Source organism: Varanus komodoensis, unplaced genomic scaffold (assembly GCF_004798865.1).
Source record: "Varanus komodoensis strain SLA01 unplaced genomic scaffold, ASM479886v1 scaffold3, whole genome shotgun sequence".
NCBI classification, from domain to species: domain Eukaryota; kingdom Metazoa; phylum Chordata; class Lepidosauria; order Squamata; family Varanidae; genus Varanus; species Varanus komodoensis.
This window is the reverse complement of record NW_025335761.1, coordinates 21,650,111-21,663,969: the sequence shown is the minus strand read 5'-3', so window position 1 is coordinate 21,663,969 and position 13,859 is coordinate 21,650,111. Positions and strand designations below refer to the sequence as shown.

The 13,859-nt window shown below is 41.1% G+C and overlaps 1 protein-coding gene across 1 annotated transcript in view; it reads left to right on the top strand.

The window, feature by feature from the left end:
• IVD (isovaleryl-CoA dehydrogenase) overlaps positions 1 to 13,633 on the top strand; it is a 31,568-nt gene extending 17,935 nt beyond the window's left edge. The window contains exons 7-12 of the mRNA XM_044436569.1: positions 1,561 to 1,657; positions 3,642 to 3,735; positions 7,654 to 7,735; positions 9,718 to 9,822; positions 10,397 to 10,469; positions 12,177 to 13,633. Coding sequence (XP_044292504.1) covers positions 1,561 to 1,657; positions 3,642 to 3,735; positions 7,654 to 7,735; positions 9,718 to 9,822; positions 10,397 to 10,469; positions 12,177 to 12,310 — 585 coding nt within the window. The 3' untranslated portion in view covers positions 12,311 to 13,633. The remainder of the gene's footprint in view (positions 1 to 1,560; positions 1,658 to 3,641; positions 3,736 to 7,653; positions 7,736 to 9,717; positions 9,823 to 10,396; positions 10,470 to 12,176) is intronic.
• Positions 13,634 to 13,859: the final 226 nt, after the last annotated feature.

Sequence of the window (13,859 nt, the reverse complement as noted above, 5' to 3'; positions counted from 1 at the left end):
CCATTTGTCCCTTGCATTTGGTATTCAGAGCACAGCTGCCCCTGTACCTAGAGCAACTTGATGTAGCTCTGGATCTTCTGACTTACAACTCCCATCAGCCCTAGCCAGCATAGCAAATGGTGGAACCAACTTAGAGGTTCTGTTTACCTTTCCTAGCTATTAATAGATCTGTTATTCATAATGACTTTATGTACCTAACAAGGAGGGAAAAAATCAAACAAATGTTTTTGAAAAACTGTTTTCTTTGTTACCTTCAAAATCATTGCCATTTTCAGATAGTGATGGTCAGTATTCAATTTCTTGCATGAACTGTTTTGTTGTCAGTTTTAACGCCCAGGGAAAACAGATTAAAATCAGTACTCATCCTTGTTTGAACTTAATTTTGTTAAATCTGTTTTGAAAGATGTGACAAAAAAGAGGGTGACTTAAGGGCAGCAGCTTACATACACCAAGTGGGATTTAAAACTCCACAAAAGAAATGGGGAGCACATTTATAGCATCTGCTGTAGCTTTGAGTTATCCACAGAATTATATTTTTGTGCTGCACTTGTAAGTCTCTGTTGCATTCTTTTTATTAAATGGTTTTGTTAGGGTTGTTGTATCTTACTACTTGAATGTATATTTTGATAATTATTGCAAGTCACCTTGAGATCTTCACATGACTTGATTCAAGTCATTGTTTGATATTATTTGCCTGTTTTTAAACACTGGGTAAAATCCAGTGTTGTGCAAATCAGAGGGGCAGGCTTCTACAAGGTTCTTTTCTACATCCCCCTGTACCCTATGATTTGGGCAGGGGGATCTGCTGAGCATTGTGAGCTCTGTTTGATGGGGTTGCTATAGGATAGGAACATTGTCCAAAAATGGGAACTACAAAAAGCATTACAAGATTCCCACCCCCTATTGCAACCCAATAAGACATAGATGACAATGTTCAGTAGATCCCTCTAATCCTCTGCAAAGGGGTTGTGTGTGTTTGTTGAGGGGGAGGGGTAATACGGCTGCAGGAGAGAGGATTTCACCCATTCAGAATCAGCCTACTATAATACGTCCTGAAAGTATGGAAGATTAACTCCTTACCAAATAATGGCACGATTAATGCCTTTCAGGAAAAAACAATGTCTTGCACATTAAAATGTGGATAGGGATTTCCCTGTTACAGACATTGCTTCCTTCATAATGCTTCTCACATTGAGTTAAATCCAATGTGATGCTAGTGAGTATCTGCTGATACAATGAGACTTTCTTTCTCTGCTTCTCACTACAGCCCTGTGCACTGCCCAAAACTAGTTCTGGGATATTTCCCAGCCCTCTGGAGTAAGATTTTGAAGACTTGCAGGAAGTGGGATGGGGTAAAATTATTTTGCTGATGGAGCTATTCTGTGACTGGTACTATACCATTGGATTCAAACCATTGATACTCCTGTTCACTCCCACACAGGTCATTGCTTTGTGATTAGATGCTGAGCGTTTTTCAGGACAGAATTATTCCTGCCATAAGCACTGTGGTATATTCTGGTTTCTAAGAAAAGGGGGTTATCACATGTATCCTTTCTTCAGGGTATGCCTGGTTTCAGCACTGCACAAAAGCTTGATAAACTTGGAATGAGAGGATCAAATACCTGTGAATTAATCTTTGAGGATTGCAAGGTTCCTGGTGAGTGATGCTGAAGCTGTGTTACTTCATTATATACTTTCTCTTTATATATAAAATCAACAAAATATATTCTAAAAGAGTTCAGTATAGCAGCAGCAGTAAATATAGGCAGTTATTTACACATTTTATTTATTTTTATACTTGTATGCCACAAATTATTCCAATAGGTATCTCTATTGGTCAACAAATATCAAACAATTAACACAGAGCTAATGATAAAACACCTTTTGAAAAAGAAAGGTCTTGACTGTATGTTTAAAATGGAGAGGCTTCTGGACCTGGGATAGACTGGGCTGTCACAGTAGTTGAAAATGATCTTCTAAGACCTTCTCCTGTTAAAAAGCTCTGGCTACTCGCCAAGGCATGGCACCAGATGTTTATGCCCTGTGCCTGATTTCAGATCTAAGAACTCTCTTACTTGACTTTCTCAGTGGAATAGAAAGTCCCCATTTGCTTCTGTTGCTCTGCATTTCTTGATGTTGCACTGCTGTTGGTGATGAGCAGCAGGACTCCTAATAAGCATATTGATTCTATTTTTTTTCTTTTCATTTTGTAGACCAGGAGTTTCACCAGAAATGCTAGTGACATGGATGGTAGGGCCCTATTTTTCCTAGAGTGTATTTTGATCTCTACATAGTCTGTTGTGGGAATAAACTCTTTGTCTTCATCCTGCTGGAAGACATAAAAGGGCCAAATACCCTTGTTCTTGTTGAACTGCCCCTGATCTCCCAGGGCCACTTCAGTAGTTGCTCAATATGGAGCTGCTTTAGTAGTTCCCTGCATCATTGGAAGTCTTTCTTAGATCAAGGTGCACTTTAGTGTTACAATCCTGTCAGCTGTATTAGTGTGTGGCTTCATGTCACTTGTGCTCCATTGAGGGTAGCACATGTTCCTTTGATAGTGAACGATACCCATGGAGTCACACTCTTAGGTCATGTTCCAGCGGCCAGGAATGGATTTGGAAATCTCACCTTGTATTTTGCTTGAGGCATAATTGTTCAAGGTAGTCCTCTGGAAATTCAGATACAGCTCTTTTTTGCATTTCAAAAGATATCTCTTCATGCCATCTCTACATTTAACTGCAAAACCCTCATTATTTGTCAGTTGAGTTTTATATATGCTTCTGGTTTTATGCTGCTTCCCATATTACCTTCTCCAGTTCCTGCAAAGTTTAGTTATGGGGAAGAACACACTCCCAAAGACAACAGATTAAGTAGTTATGTAGCATAGAATCATACCTGTTGTCGAAATTTGTGCTGTATTCTTTGATACCTCCACTGTAGTGCATGAATAGACAATGGGTACAGAATTCAGCTTCCTTTAATTTTTCTGTTTTCTTTGGTGTGTCTTAAAGCAAAGTTGTATTGTTCTGGTTGGAAAAATAGGTTTGAAAATGTGTAGCTAGTAGTTGGGTCTGAGCAACATTTGCAGTTGTGAAGTAGAAGGGCTTCAGTGTCCTGCTTAGGTGTTAGCCCTTCCCTCTGATCAACAAAATAAAATGATTTCTGCAGAATGAGCAAATATTAGCCAATGTCCCTAACATGTCACATTCATACAGGGCATAACATTTCTGTACACTTCTGTATACATTGAATGAATGTATACATTTGCTATGTTGTACAAAATACATATTTTAAAATTCTACATCTTCCAGGATCAAACATCTGTAATCATGCTAGATTGGTCAACCATTAATTGCTAATATATTGTAACAAGTTGCCTTTGAAGGTCATAATGTTCTAATTTGTTTTTGCCTCATAGCAGTGGTATTAAGACTTGGATCATAAAGACATTTTGATGTGCAAGATACTACTGCTGTCTTCTTCATGGTGTTTGAAAATTAAGATGATAAAAGAGATCACACTGTATGTGTCTGTATAGCATATATACATGTACATGGATGCATGGACATATCAAATGGAATACCCCTTTCATCTATGACAGTTATATGGCTATGCAACTAACTTTGGTTTATCTGTCACAGCTGAAAACATCTTGGGACAAGTGAGTAAAGGAGTCTATGTATTGATGAGTGGCTTGGATCTGGAGAGACTCGTATTGTCTGGTGGGCCACTGGGGTAAATGCATATTTATTTATTATTCTAGACACATAACTTGCTTGTTTTTCTGCAGTTTGGTTTCAGCAACTTATGGTAATATTTCTTCATTTTTATTTTATTTCTGTGTAACTCAATAACTGAAGCTGTCTAGGCAGTACACAACAGTTAAAAAGTACAATAAAATACAAGACAAAATTATAAAAATATCATGAAATTACACTAAAATGTTAAAAGTCCATTTTAGCATCAAATCCAGACCATATTACTAGTCCTGTTTTTAAAAAACCTGGCAATACTCACCCCCACACCCCTTGTGCTATTTAGAGTTGGCAAATAGGGTGGTCTTAACCTGACACTGAAAAGATAGTAAAGTTGGTGCTAGACAGGTCTTGGTAGGGAGATGACTCCATAATTTGTGAGCTACCACAGAGAAGGCCCTTCTCCTTTTTGTTAACAACAGAACCTCTCTTGGATATGGCATTCAGAAGAAAGACTCAGATGTCGAGTGAAGTGTCTGTGTACATTGTGGTTGAAGGATACGTTCAAGTGGGGTCGTCCTGTGGCTGATCATGTTGAATCTTTTTATCAATGACATGGAAGAAGGGGTAAACTGTCTGCTGATCAAATTTGCAGATGATACAAAAACCAGGGCAGTGGCCACAACTGAGGAGCAGGTACTCCAGATCCAAAAGGATCTGGACAGACTGTGGAAGTGGGCAGGAGACAACAGGATGGCGTTCAATGTGGTTAAGTGCAAGTCTTGCACTTGGGGCATAGGAATGGGTGTCATAAGTACAGGTTAGGGGACAAGTGGCTGGAGAACAGCACTTGTGAAAGAGACCTCGGGGTACTGGTTGACTGCAGGCTAAACATGAGTCAGCAGTGTGATGTGGTCAAGAGGGCAAACACCACCCTTGGTTGCATAGCCAGAAGCATGGTTTCTAGATCAAGAGAGGTATTACTACCACTCTATATGACTCTGGTGCACCCGCAAATGGAGTATTGTGTTCCGTTCTGGGCCCCTCATTACAGGAAGGATATAGCCAGGTTAGAGTCAGTGTAGGGTAGGGTCACAAGGTTGGTGGCCGGTTTGCAGGGGATGGGGTATGAGGCGAGACTGAGGGAACTGGGTCTCTTCAGCCTGGAGAAGAGGAGACTCAGAGGGGATATGTTGGCGACATACAGGTATGTGAGGGGGGTCACACGGAGGTGGGTAGAGACCTGTTCTCCCCTGCAGAGGAAGGCAGGATGCACTCCAACGGAGCAAAGCTCAGGGAACCAAGGTTCTATTTAAATGCCAGGAAGCATTTCCTGGCAGTTAGGACCCCGAGGGTATGGAATGGGCTTCCACAGGAGGTGCTTGAGGCTCCCTCAGTGAGGGTGTTCAAGGACATGCACATGGTGGACATGCACATGGTGGGCATGTCGTGAGCAGAGCCGGCTGGAGCAGGGGGTCAGACTAGATGGCCCGGGAGGCCCCTTCTGACTTGCTCTGTTTTTATGTTTCTATTTTATGTCAGATTATTTTGGTTCCAAGCTGTGTAGGGTTTATAAATTAAAACCAGCACCTTGAATGAGGCTCAGAAGCATATAGGTGTCCAGTGCAAGTGTGCCAGAGCTGGTGTTATATGTTTTGGCCATGTGATTCCAGTTATTAATGTTGCTGCTGCATTTTGAACAAGCTGCAGATTCTGAACTGTCTTTACAATATGCCAGCATTTAGCACAAGGGCAAATTGTTTTGACTGATATGGGAAATTATCTTACCATTTCAGCTGGTCTCATCCTTTAGTTTCATTACATAGTTTCCTTGACCTGAAAATTATTTACAAGTAGCCTAGAAAAAGGGCCCCTTTTTCTACAACCACCAGGCCTGAAACAGTCATTCTACATTGACCAGGAGGTTGGACCCAATGGCCTCATTGGCCCCTTCCATTTCTACTACTCTTTGATTCTACGATCTCCAGGAGCGCACACAGCTGCCATTGCCTCCATTGCTAGGGAACACCAATCATTGTAGCCACATGGTTGCTGTACTATGTGCAATTAGGTCAGCTCAAAAATATCTGCAGTGGTTGTGCAAATCCTAGCAACAGTGTCAACAGCCCCCCACATTGGTGAAACAAATTATCAAGCATGTGGCTCTTGCTTCATGTTGCTCTTGCTTCCTTCATGCTTAGGGAGGGCATGGAGTTAGCTGAGTGTATGAATTATCACTAAGTGTAATGTTTGGATTTCAGCATCCTATTTAAAGAGCCAGAATGGGAAATCCCTGGAAGGAAAAATGACAAAACTGAGGCTGTTGTATCATGAGTAGACAAGACTCACTGGAGAAGGCAAAAATGCTAGAGAAAGTTGAATGCAGAAAAAAAGAGGAAAACCAAATATGAGATGAATTGACATAAAGTCTTACAAGAGCTGAGCAGAGCTGTGAAGGACAAACATTTTGGAGGGCATTCATTCATTAGTGTCACCATAAGTCAGAGACAACTTGACAGCACATAACAGCAATGAATGGGAGTTCGTATTCTTAATGCAAAGCATTGCAAGTCAACCTTGGATAAGATGGTAACTGTAGATAATCTAGCTGGCTGGGCCATATTGGGAATTGTGGGTCTTTTTAATGTCCAAATTAGCATAGAATTGTGCCTTTAAAACTTAGTGGGACTTGCTTCTAAGTACACATCTGTCAGATTGTACCACTGATCTTCTTTCCAGAGGACTTGGTAGGACTTCTAAGTGCTACAATATCTAGCCCAATGGTTGGCATCTGATAAAAGAGCTGTAAAATAAAAGTGATCTTCTGGTTCAGCTCTGTATCATATAGATAAAGCCTCACTCTAGGATACAATCGTAGAATAGTAGAATTGGAAGGGGCCATTACTTCAAACTCCCTGCTCATAACTCCAGGTTAACCCGTCCCTCTCAGATGGCTGTCCAGTTGCACCTTGAATGTCTCTCATGTGGGAGAGCCCATAGCCTCCCTAGGTCATTGGTTCCATTGTCATACTGCTCCAGTGTTCTTCCTGAAGTTGAGCCAGGACAAAAATAAACATGCCACCTTGACATGGCAAGTGCATGTTTTGCTCTAATGCAAGTGTAGCTCAGGGAGAGTTCCCTGCCCTTCTCCTGGGTTAGAGATACCTGGGCACTCTAGCACTGCACTATGTATGAGGACTTCTGGAAAGCAAGGTGACTTTGACTGATTGCCAAGGCCAACCAATACATGTGAGACCCTTTTAGTATGATTGCAGACTAGGCAAGCTTTTTCATGTCTTGTGACATTCTCTTCCCATCAATGCCCCCTGCAAACTGTTATTTTTTAAAAAAATATCAGTCCTGGTGAAGAGTTTTGATGACATCAAATGCCTGCTTACTCTAATAAACGTAGGATCAAAAGGACTTGTTTTATACCAGAACAAACTATTTGTCCATATAGTCGTATGGTTTGCTCTGACTGGCAGTGCTTCTTCAAGGTTCCAGGCAAAAGAAATCTTTTCTATCAGCTACTGCCTGATCTTTTTAACCAGAGTTGCCAGGGATTGGTCCTAGGACCTTGTTTTCCCAAGTTCTGCCCCTGAGCTGTGGTCCCTTCCTGGACCAACATAGTGTGTTTAATTTTTGTAGTGTACAAGTTTTCCTATTCCAGAAGATGTTACCATGTGTATACACTTGAATATTCCAAGGTAAGTGTTCAGCACCTTGGTACATCATAGTTAGCAGGTGGTCAGTGTCCTGTTTATCCCTAAATTACCGCAATTAGATCTGCAAGCTGCATTTTATTGTTTTTACTGCTCTTAGTCTTCTGGTTTTATTGATTGCTTTTTTAAATGATGGTTATTTTATTTTAGCCCTTTGATAAAACCTTTGAAAGCAGAATTTTCAAGGGTGGGATACAAATTTGTAAAATGAATACAAGTATTTCTTCCCCTTGCAGGATCATGCAGGCTGTCCTAGACCATGCTTTACCATATTTACATGAGAGAGAAGCTTTTGGGCAGAAAATTGGCCATTTCCAGGTAAGAGCAATCAGAGGGCTGCCAGTGAACTTCCAGAGCATGCTCTAAGATTTTGGCAGGCACCTATTTATTTTTTCACTTGACCTACTTATTTAAATAAGGTTGGATGTACCTCTCTGTAAATGTATCTGCCTTGTTTCCTAAAATACAGAGCTAAAGCAGGCTATTTTCCCTCAGGTATCTTAACTGCTGGCTGATTTTAAAGTAACATTAAAAGGTATTGCTGGAACCTCAAGATATTCATCATTAAGGAATTTAGTACTGGGGGAAATCCAAGTTGTTATGATGCCTAAGATCTTGAAGCAACTGATTAGATAACTGTTTGAGCCTGAGGCTCATATTTGGAGGAAAGGTACTGTTTGGAATTGCAATGTGCTTTTGCACTACAGGCTGCCTTTTGTACAAGTGGTGCTGGAATCTGTCCTACCACTGTTTGTCTTGAGTAATATTTTCTCTCCAATGACTTTGAGATAATACTGACTCATTCAACACCATGATTCATTCAGCTGAAACTTGTTTCAGTTTCTCTTTGCTTTGGGGAGCAGGAAATTATTCTGTCTTCTTTAAGCAGATGATGGGAGTTAGGGTATCTCTTCTCCTCTTTCTTTTCCTACTTCTGGTATAAGTCAGGGATGCAGATATTTTCAGGGGGCAGGCAAATGTGGATGTCCTTGAATTGGTGGCCCAGGAGTTCACCTAGCATCAGGATTCAAATGCATGTTTGAAAAGTCAGTATGCATGTATGAATAGAGAATTCATTCCATATAAAATGGTTGATACCCCAACATCTAAAAGCACTATGCCAGAAATAATGCCCTCTGGATATGTTCAATTTAGATGCCAGGAAGTACTTCCTGAGAGTTAGGACCCCGAAGGCGTGGAATGGGCTTCCATGAGAGGTCGTTGAGGCCCCATCGGTGAGGGTGTTCAAAGAAAGGCTGGACATGTACATGGTGGGCATGTCGTGAGCGGAGCCGGCTGGAGCCGGGGATCAGACTAGAAAGCCCAGGAGGCCCCTTCTGACTCAATCTGTTTATATGCTTCTATGTTTCCATGTGTGGTGAGAGTCACTACAGGTGCTGGTTGTGGGAAGCAGGTAGAAAGGACCAAACTTAGGTATGATTTTCATATACGTAAAGCAATCATCTGTCTCCTTTCTGGAACTCTCTCATTTTGTTAGTCTTTTCCAATCTATAGAAAAGCCTAGCAGCAATAAAGAGTTCCACTTCTTAATTTCACATTCTTTAATGTTGTCTGTTCTCTTTCCCAAATTTGCAGATTAAATATTAGTTATATTCCTTCACTTTCCTTGAAAAAGCAGATTTTTTGCCTTGGTCATTTATGCCTTACTCAGTTCCTAGTCAGATTAATGTAATGTACTCTTATGTCAGGTTGTCTTTTGAACAACCTGCTCAACAATTGCTCAACAACTGCAGTTGATCTAGAATGTGGCTGCCAGAATATTAACTTGAGCAGGTTTCAGCATGTCCCACTACAGCTTGTATCAATTATATTACTAAGCAGTCTGCGGTTGGACTTTGGCTTGTACTGGTCTGAGGTCAGAATTTCTTAAGAATCACATTGTATCATCTAGTATTGGATCATCCAACTTCTTGAGGTCTTCCTCCTGATCAGTAAGCAAAAGGGATGCAATTTTTTCTGTGGTGACACTGGGGTGTTGAAATACCCTGCCAAAGGGAGGGTGCATGGCTCCATTGTTGTTTGTCTTCTAGTAGGCAGCCAAACACTCTCTTTTTCAGCAGGCATTTTAGGGCTGTAGTTTTTAAAATGAGCTCTTAATTGCTACTGACTAAATTTTAAATACAATATTTGGTTTCTATGTTGCATTGGCATAATTTCAGCTTGAGAATTTTGTATATTGTTTTCAGTTTGTGTATAGAACATTTCTACAAACGGATAAAATGTTGAAAATGAATCCAAATACCTTTCATTTTCTTCCCTCCTTTTACTGCTGTGTTTAGCTCATGCAAGGTAAAATGGCTGATATGTACACACGGCTGATGGCATGTCGGCAGTATGTGTACAATGTGGCAAAGGCTTGTGATCGAGGACACTTCAATGCAAAGGTGAGCTCATGGCTTGTTGTTTGTGGTGATGGCCCCCTGTACTGCCCCTTCTGTATTGTGTAGATGGGAGGCAGTGAAGGAGCAGCAGTGAAAAAGACTTAACTCAGAAGCGGAAAAGATAAATGTTTTTAATAGTTCCTTTTCTTTCTTAAAATACTTCCTTGCCCATTTGGCAGTACGTTTGTTTTCACTTATGTGAGTAACACCATGGTGTTGCAACTGCTACATCTAAGATGTACGTTATAGCTACATATGCTTCAAAGATGGCAATCAGATAAGACAATGGATTAGAGTGTAGCCTTTTCTTAAATTCTGTGTACTAACCTGTACATAGTATGAAGCTACCAAATTGTAGTTTCTGTTGTTGCACGTGGAGGAGAGGGAGTTGTAAGGCTTAGTGTCCTTGCCTCGTAAAAGAACTGTTGTGCTGTTCCTTCTGTGACCATAACATAAATATTAAATCTGATACAATTCATCAGGAGTCTATTTTCCCAGTTATTTGGGGGCTTAGAGGAGCTGTGTATCTAATCCTGAACTTCTCCTTCCATGCATATGATCTCCTCTTCTCCTCCAGGACTGTGCTGGAGTAATTCTGTACTCTGCAGAGTGTGCTACTCAAGTCGCCTTGGATGGAATCCAGTGTCTGGGTAAGATCATAGATGTGGGTGATTATTCATTGAGAAACAAGTTAACTTAGACATGGTTGTATAATGACCTAGAGCAGTGATGGCAAACCTTTTAGAGACCGAGTGCCCAAACTGCAACCCAAAACCCACTAATTTATTGCAAAGTGCCAACACTGCAATCAAACCTGAAAACTGAGGTTTTAGTTTAGAAAAAACAACTCACAGCCAGTCCAAGCAAATATATATATATCCTTGGCAATGCACTGACCGGCCATGCGAAAGCTCAGATGAGTCGCGGCTACTGAGTCATCACCTGGCGACACTACTCCTTTCCGAGCATGTGCATGGCCCCTATGTGCGCTGCCCTATTCAGTGCTCAGCTGCTGGGACGATGCTGGGTGACTTGGCTCACATGCTGACAGAGAGGGCTCTGCGTGCCCACTGTGGCATGTGTGCCATAGGTTCACCACCACTACCCTAACCCTACCCTGGTGCACTCCCCTAACCCTAATATATGGACAAAATACCATAGAAAAGAGGGTGATTTCGAAAAAGCCTTCCTTGAGTAGCTTTTTCTGCACTGCCCATCATTTCTGCCCATTCAAAACACATTCCAACCATCAAAAGCATGCCAAGACACCTCATTTTTGTAACCCCAGCCCTACCCTCGTGCATACCCCTAGCCCTAATACAGGGAGCGTTCCATTGACAGGGCGATTTTGAAAAAACCTTCCTTGAGTAGCTTTTTCTGCACTGCCCATCATTTCTGCCCATTCTAAACACATTCCAACCATCAAAAGCATGCCAAGACACCTCATTTTTGTAACCCCAGCCCTACCCTCGTGCATACCCCTAGCCCTAATACAGGGAGCGTTCCATTGACAGGGCGATTTTGAAAAAACCTTCCTTGAGTAGCTTTTTCTGCACAGCTCATCATTTCTGCCCATTCTAAACACATTCCAACCATCAAAGTCATGCCAAGACACTTTGTTTTTGTAACCCTAACCCTACCCTGGTGCATACCCCTAACCCTAATATAGGGCTAAAGTTCCATAGAAAGGAGGGTGATTTCAAAAAAGCCTTCCTTGAGTAGCTTTTTCTGCACAGCTCATCATTTCTGCTCATTCTAAACACATTCCAACCATTAAAATCATACTAGGCCACCTTGTTTTTATAACCCTAACCTAGTTATATAAGTGAACCTTTTAGAGACTGAGTGCCCAAACTGCAACCCCAAACCCACTTATTTATCGCAAAGTGCCAACACTGCAATCAAACCTGAAAACTGAGGTTGTAGTTTAGAAAAAACTCACAGCCAGTCCAAGCAAATATATACATATCCTTGGCAGTGCACTGACCAGCCATGTGAAAGCTCAGATGAGTCATGGCTAATGAGTCGCGGCTAATGAGTCGCGTGACATCATCCTTTCTGAGCATGCGGGTGGCCCCTATGTGTGCTGTTATTCGATGCTCAGCTGCTGGGGCGACTTCGCTCGCGTGCTGACAGAGAGGGCTCTGCGTGCCCCCTGTGGCACAAATGCCATAGCTTTGCCACCACTGGCCTAGAGTCTCTTCCTTACAGGCACCCCCTTGTCCTGCAGATAAGCTGTGGATTTGTAAGTTACTAGTGATCTGCATTCCAAATGACTTAAACATTTGTCATCCCATGGATATGATCAGTCTATATCCAGGATCTCCAACTTCCAGGACTTCTCTTTTATGTTGCAGGTGGAAATGGCTACATCAATGACTACCCCATGGGTCGCTTTCTGCGTGATGCCAAACTGTATGAAATAGGGGCAGGAACCAGTGAGGTGCGGAGAATAATCATTGGGCGGGCATTTAATGCTGTCTTTAAGTAACACTGATATTCAAGAAGAACTGCTCTTCAAGCAAAGAGGCCTTTTATATTTCCAAGACTGTAAAGCGCACAAGTATCTTTCTCCGCTTGAGAACCAGAATGACCAGCACCACTTGACACCCAAGCTTTTCTTAGTGCAAATGCTCGATTGGTCTGAGAACATGTGATTGTGTTACCACTACAGTGAAAAAAAAAATAGGTATTACAAGTGAAATATATTAATACCTGCCAATCATGTCTCTTTCTAGAGAAATTAAATTCTGTCTATTCTAAAATATTACCTGTTTGAGAATCACTGAAACTGATTTTTTTTTTTATTTTAACATGTTGCTGTTAACTGATGGGATTTGGCAACATTGCATCACTCCTGCAGAATACTAGCTGACTTTGCAGGGATTTTTCTTGGAATTGGACAGGGGATCTTAGCTACAGAAGAAATATTAAAGGTGCTGTTGCTGTAGCAGGGTTGAAATGTGAGATACGTATTTTTGTGCATTCCTGTTCTCACTTGCTCCTTACTGAGGTGTATTAGTACCACGTGAAGCCTCCATTCATTTGATGGACTGCCACCTCGTGCTTGATTCATGCAATGATGTCACCATCTATCACTCTGGAGGCAGTTAGAATGTCAAAACACTGCACTGTGCCAGCTAAGAGTGAATCAGGAAGGAGGAGGTGGAGGAGGCAACTTGACTGGGAGAATATTAGATCTTTTTATAAAGCTTCCCTTTGGTGAATGTAGTGGCATATATACTTTACTGTACCTGGCGAGAAGAAAAGAACACAGCAAATGATGATGAGTGACAGATTTAATAGCAGACGATTAAAGAGACAGGTTTGTGTGTGGTAAACAGCATGACGCAGTTTCCAAAGATCTGAAGCTGAAGGAAAATGGAAGTTTGATAGAAAAACCTACAGAAGCGAACTTGAAAAATCTAGGTTGATCCATCTGCTGTCCATATAAAATATGGAAAGAGAGACAATATATTAGAAATCAGCAACTTGCAGCATAAAGACTTTGCTGATTAAAGCCAGTTCATGAATTACCCCAAAAGGGATTAGTGTGGAACAGAATGTAAGGAAGATGCAATATGCTATATTAAGTATGAATTTCTGTATTTGAATATGTACAGCACTTTGAGACTTTTTTGTAGTGGGAAATGATGCATACATTTTATAAAAAATAATAAGTTAAAATGCATGGGCTTTATATAAAATTATTATGTCTGGTTTACCATGTCCTAGTCTTTCTCATAGAATGTATTTAATGATCCAGCCAAAAGGGAATCAGTGCCCAAATTACAAATAAATTTGTTCACACCAACCAGGTTTAATTTATTTAGCAAATTCATACTCTGCTTTCCACTAAATAACTTTGAAGTCCCTAAATGACTTTGAAGGGAGTTACCCAGGTCCAAATGTGTCACAAGCAGGCAACGGGATCAGGCATTTTATGCCATACCAAAGGTGACTGTGGACCAAAAGCTGCAAATTCAATATGGAAGCAGTGATTGAATTTATTTATTTATTTAGACCATTTCTATGCTGCC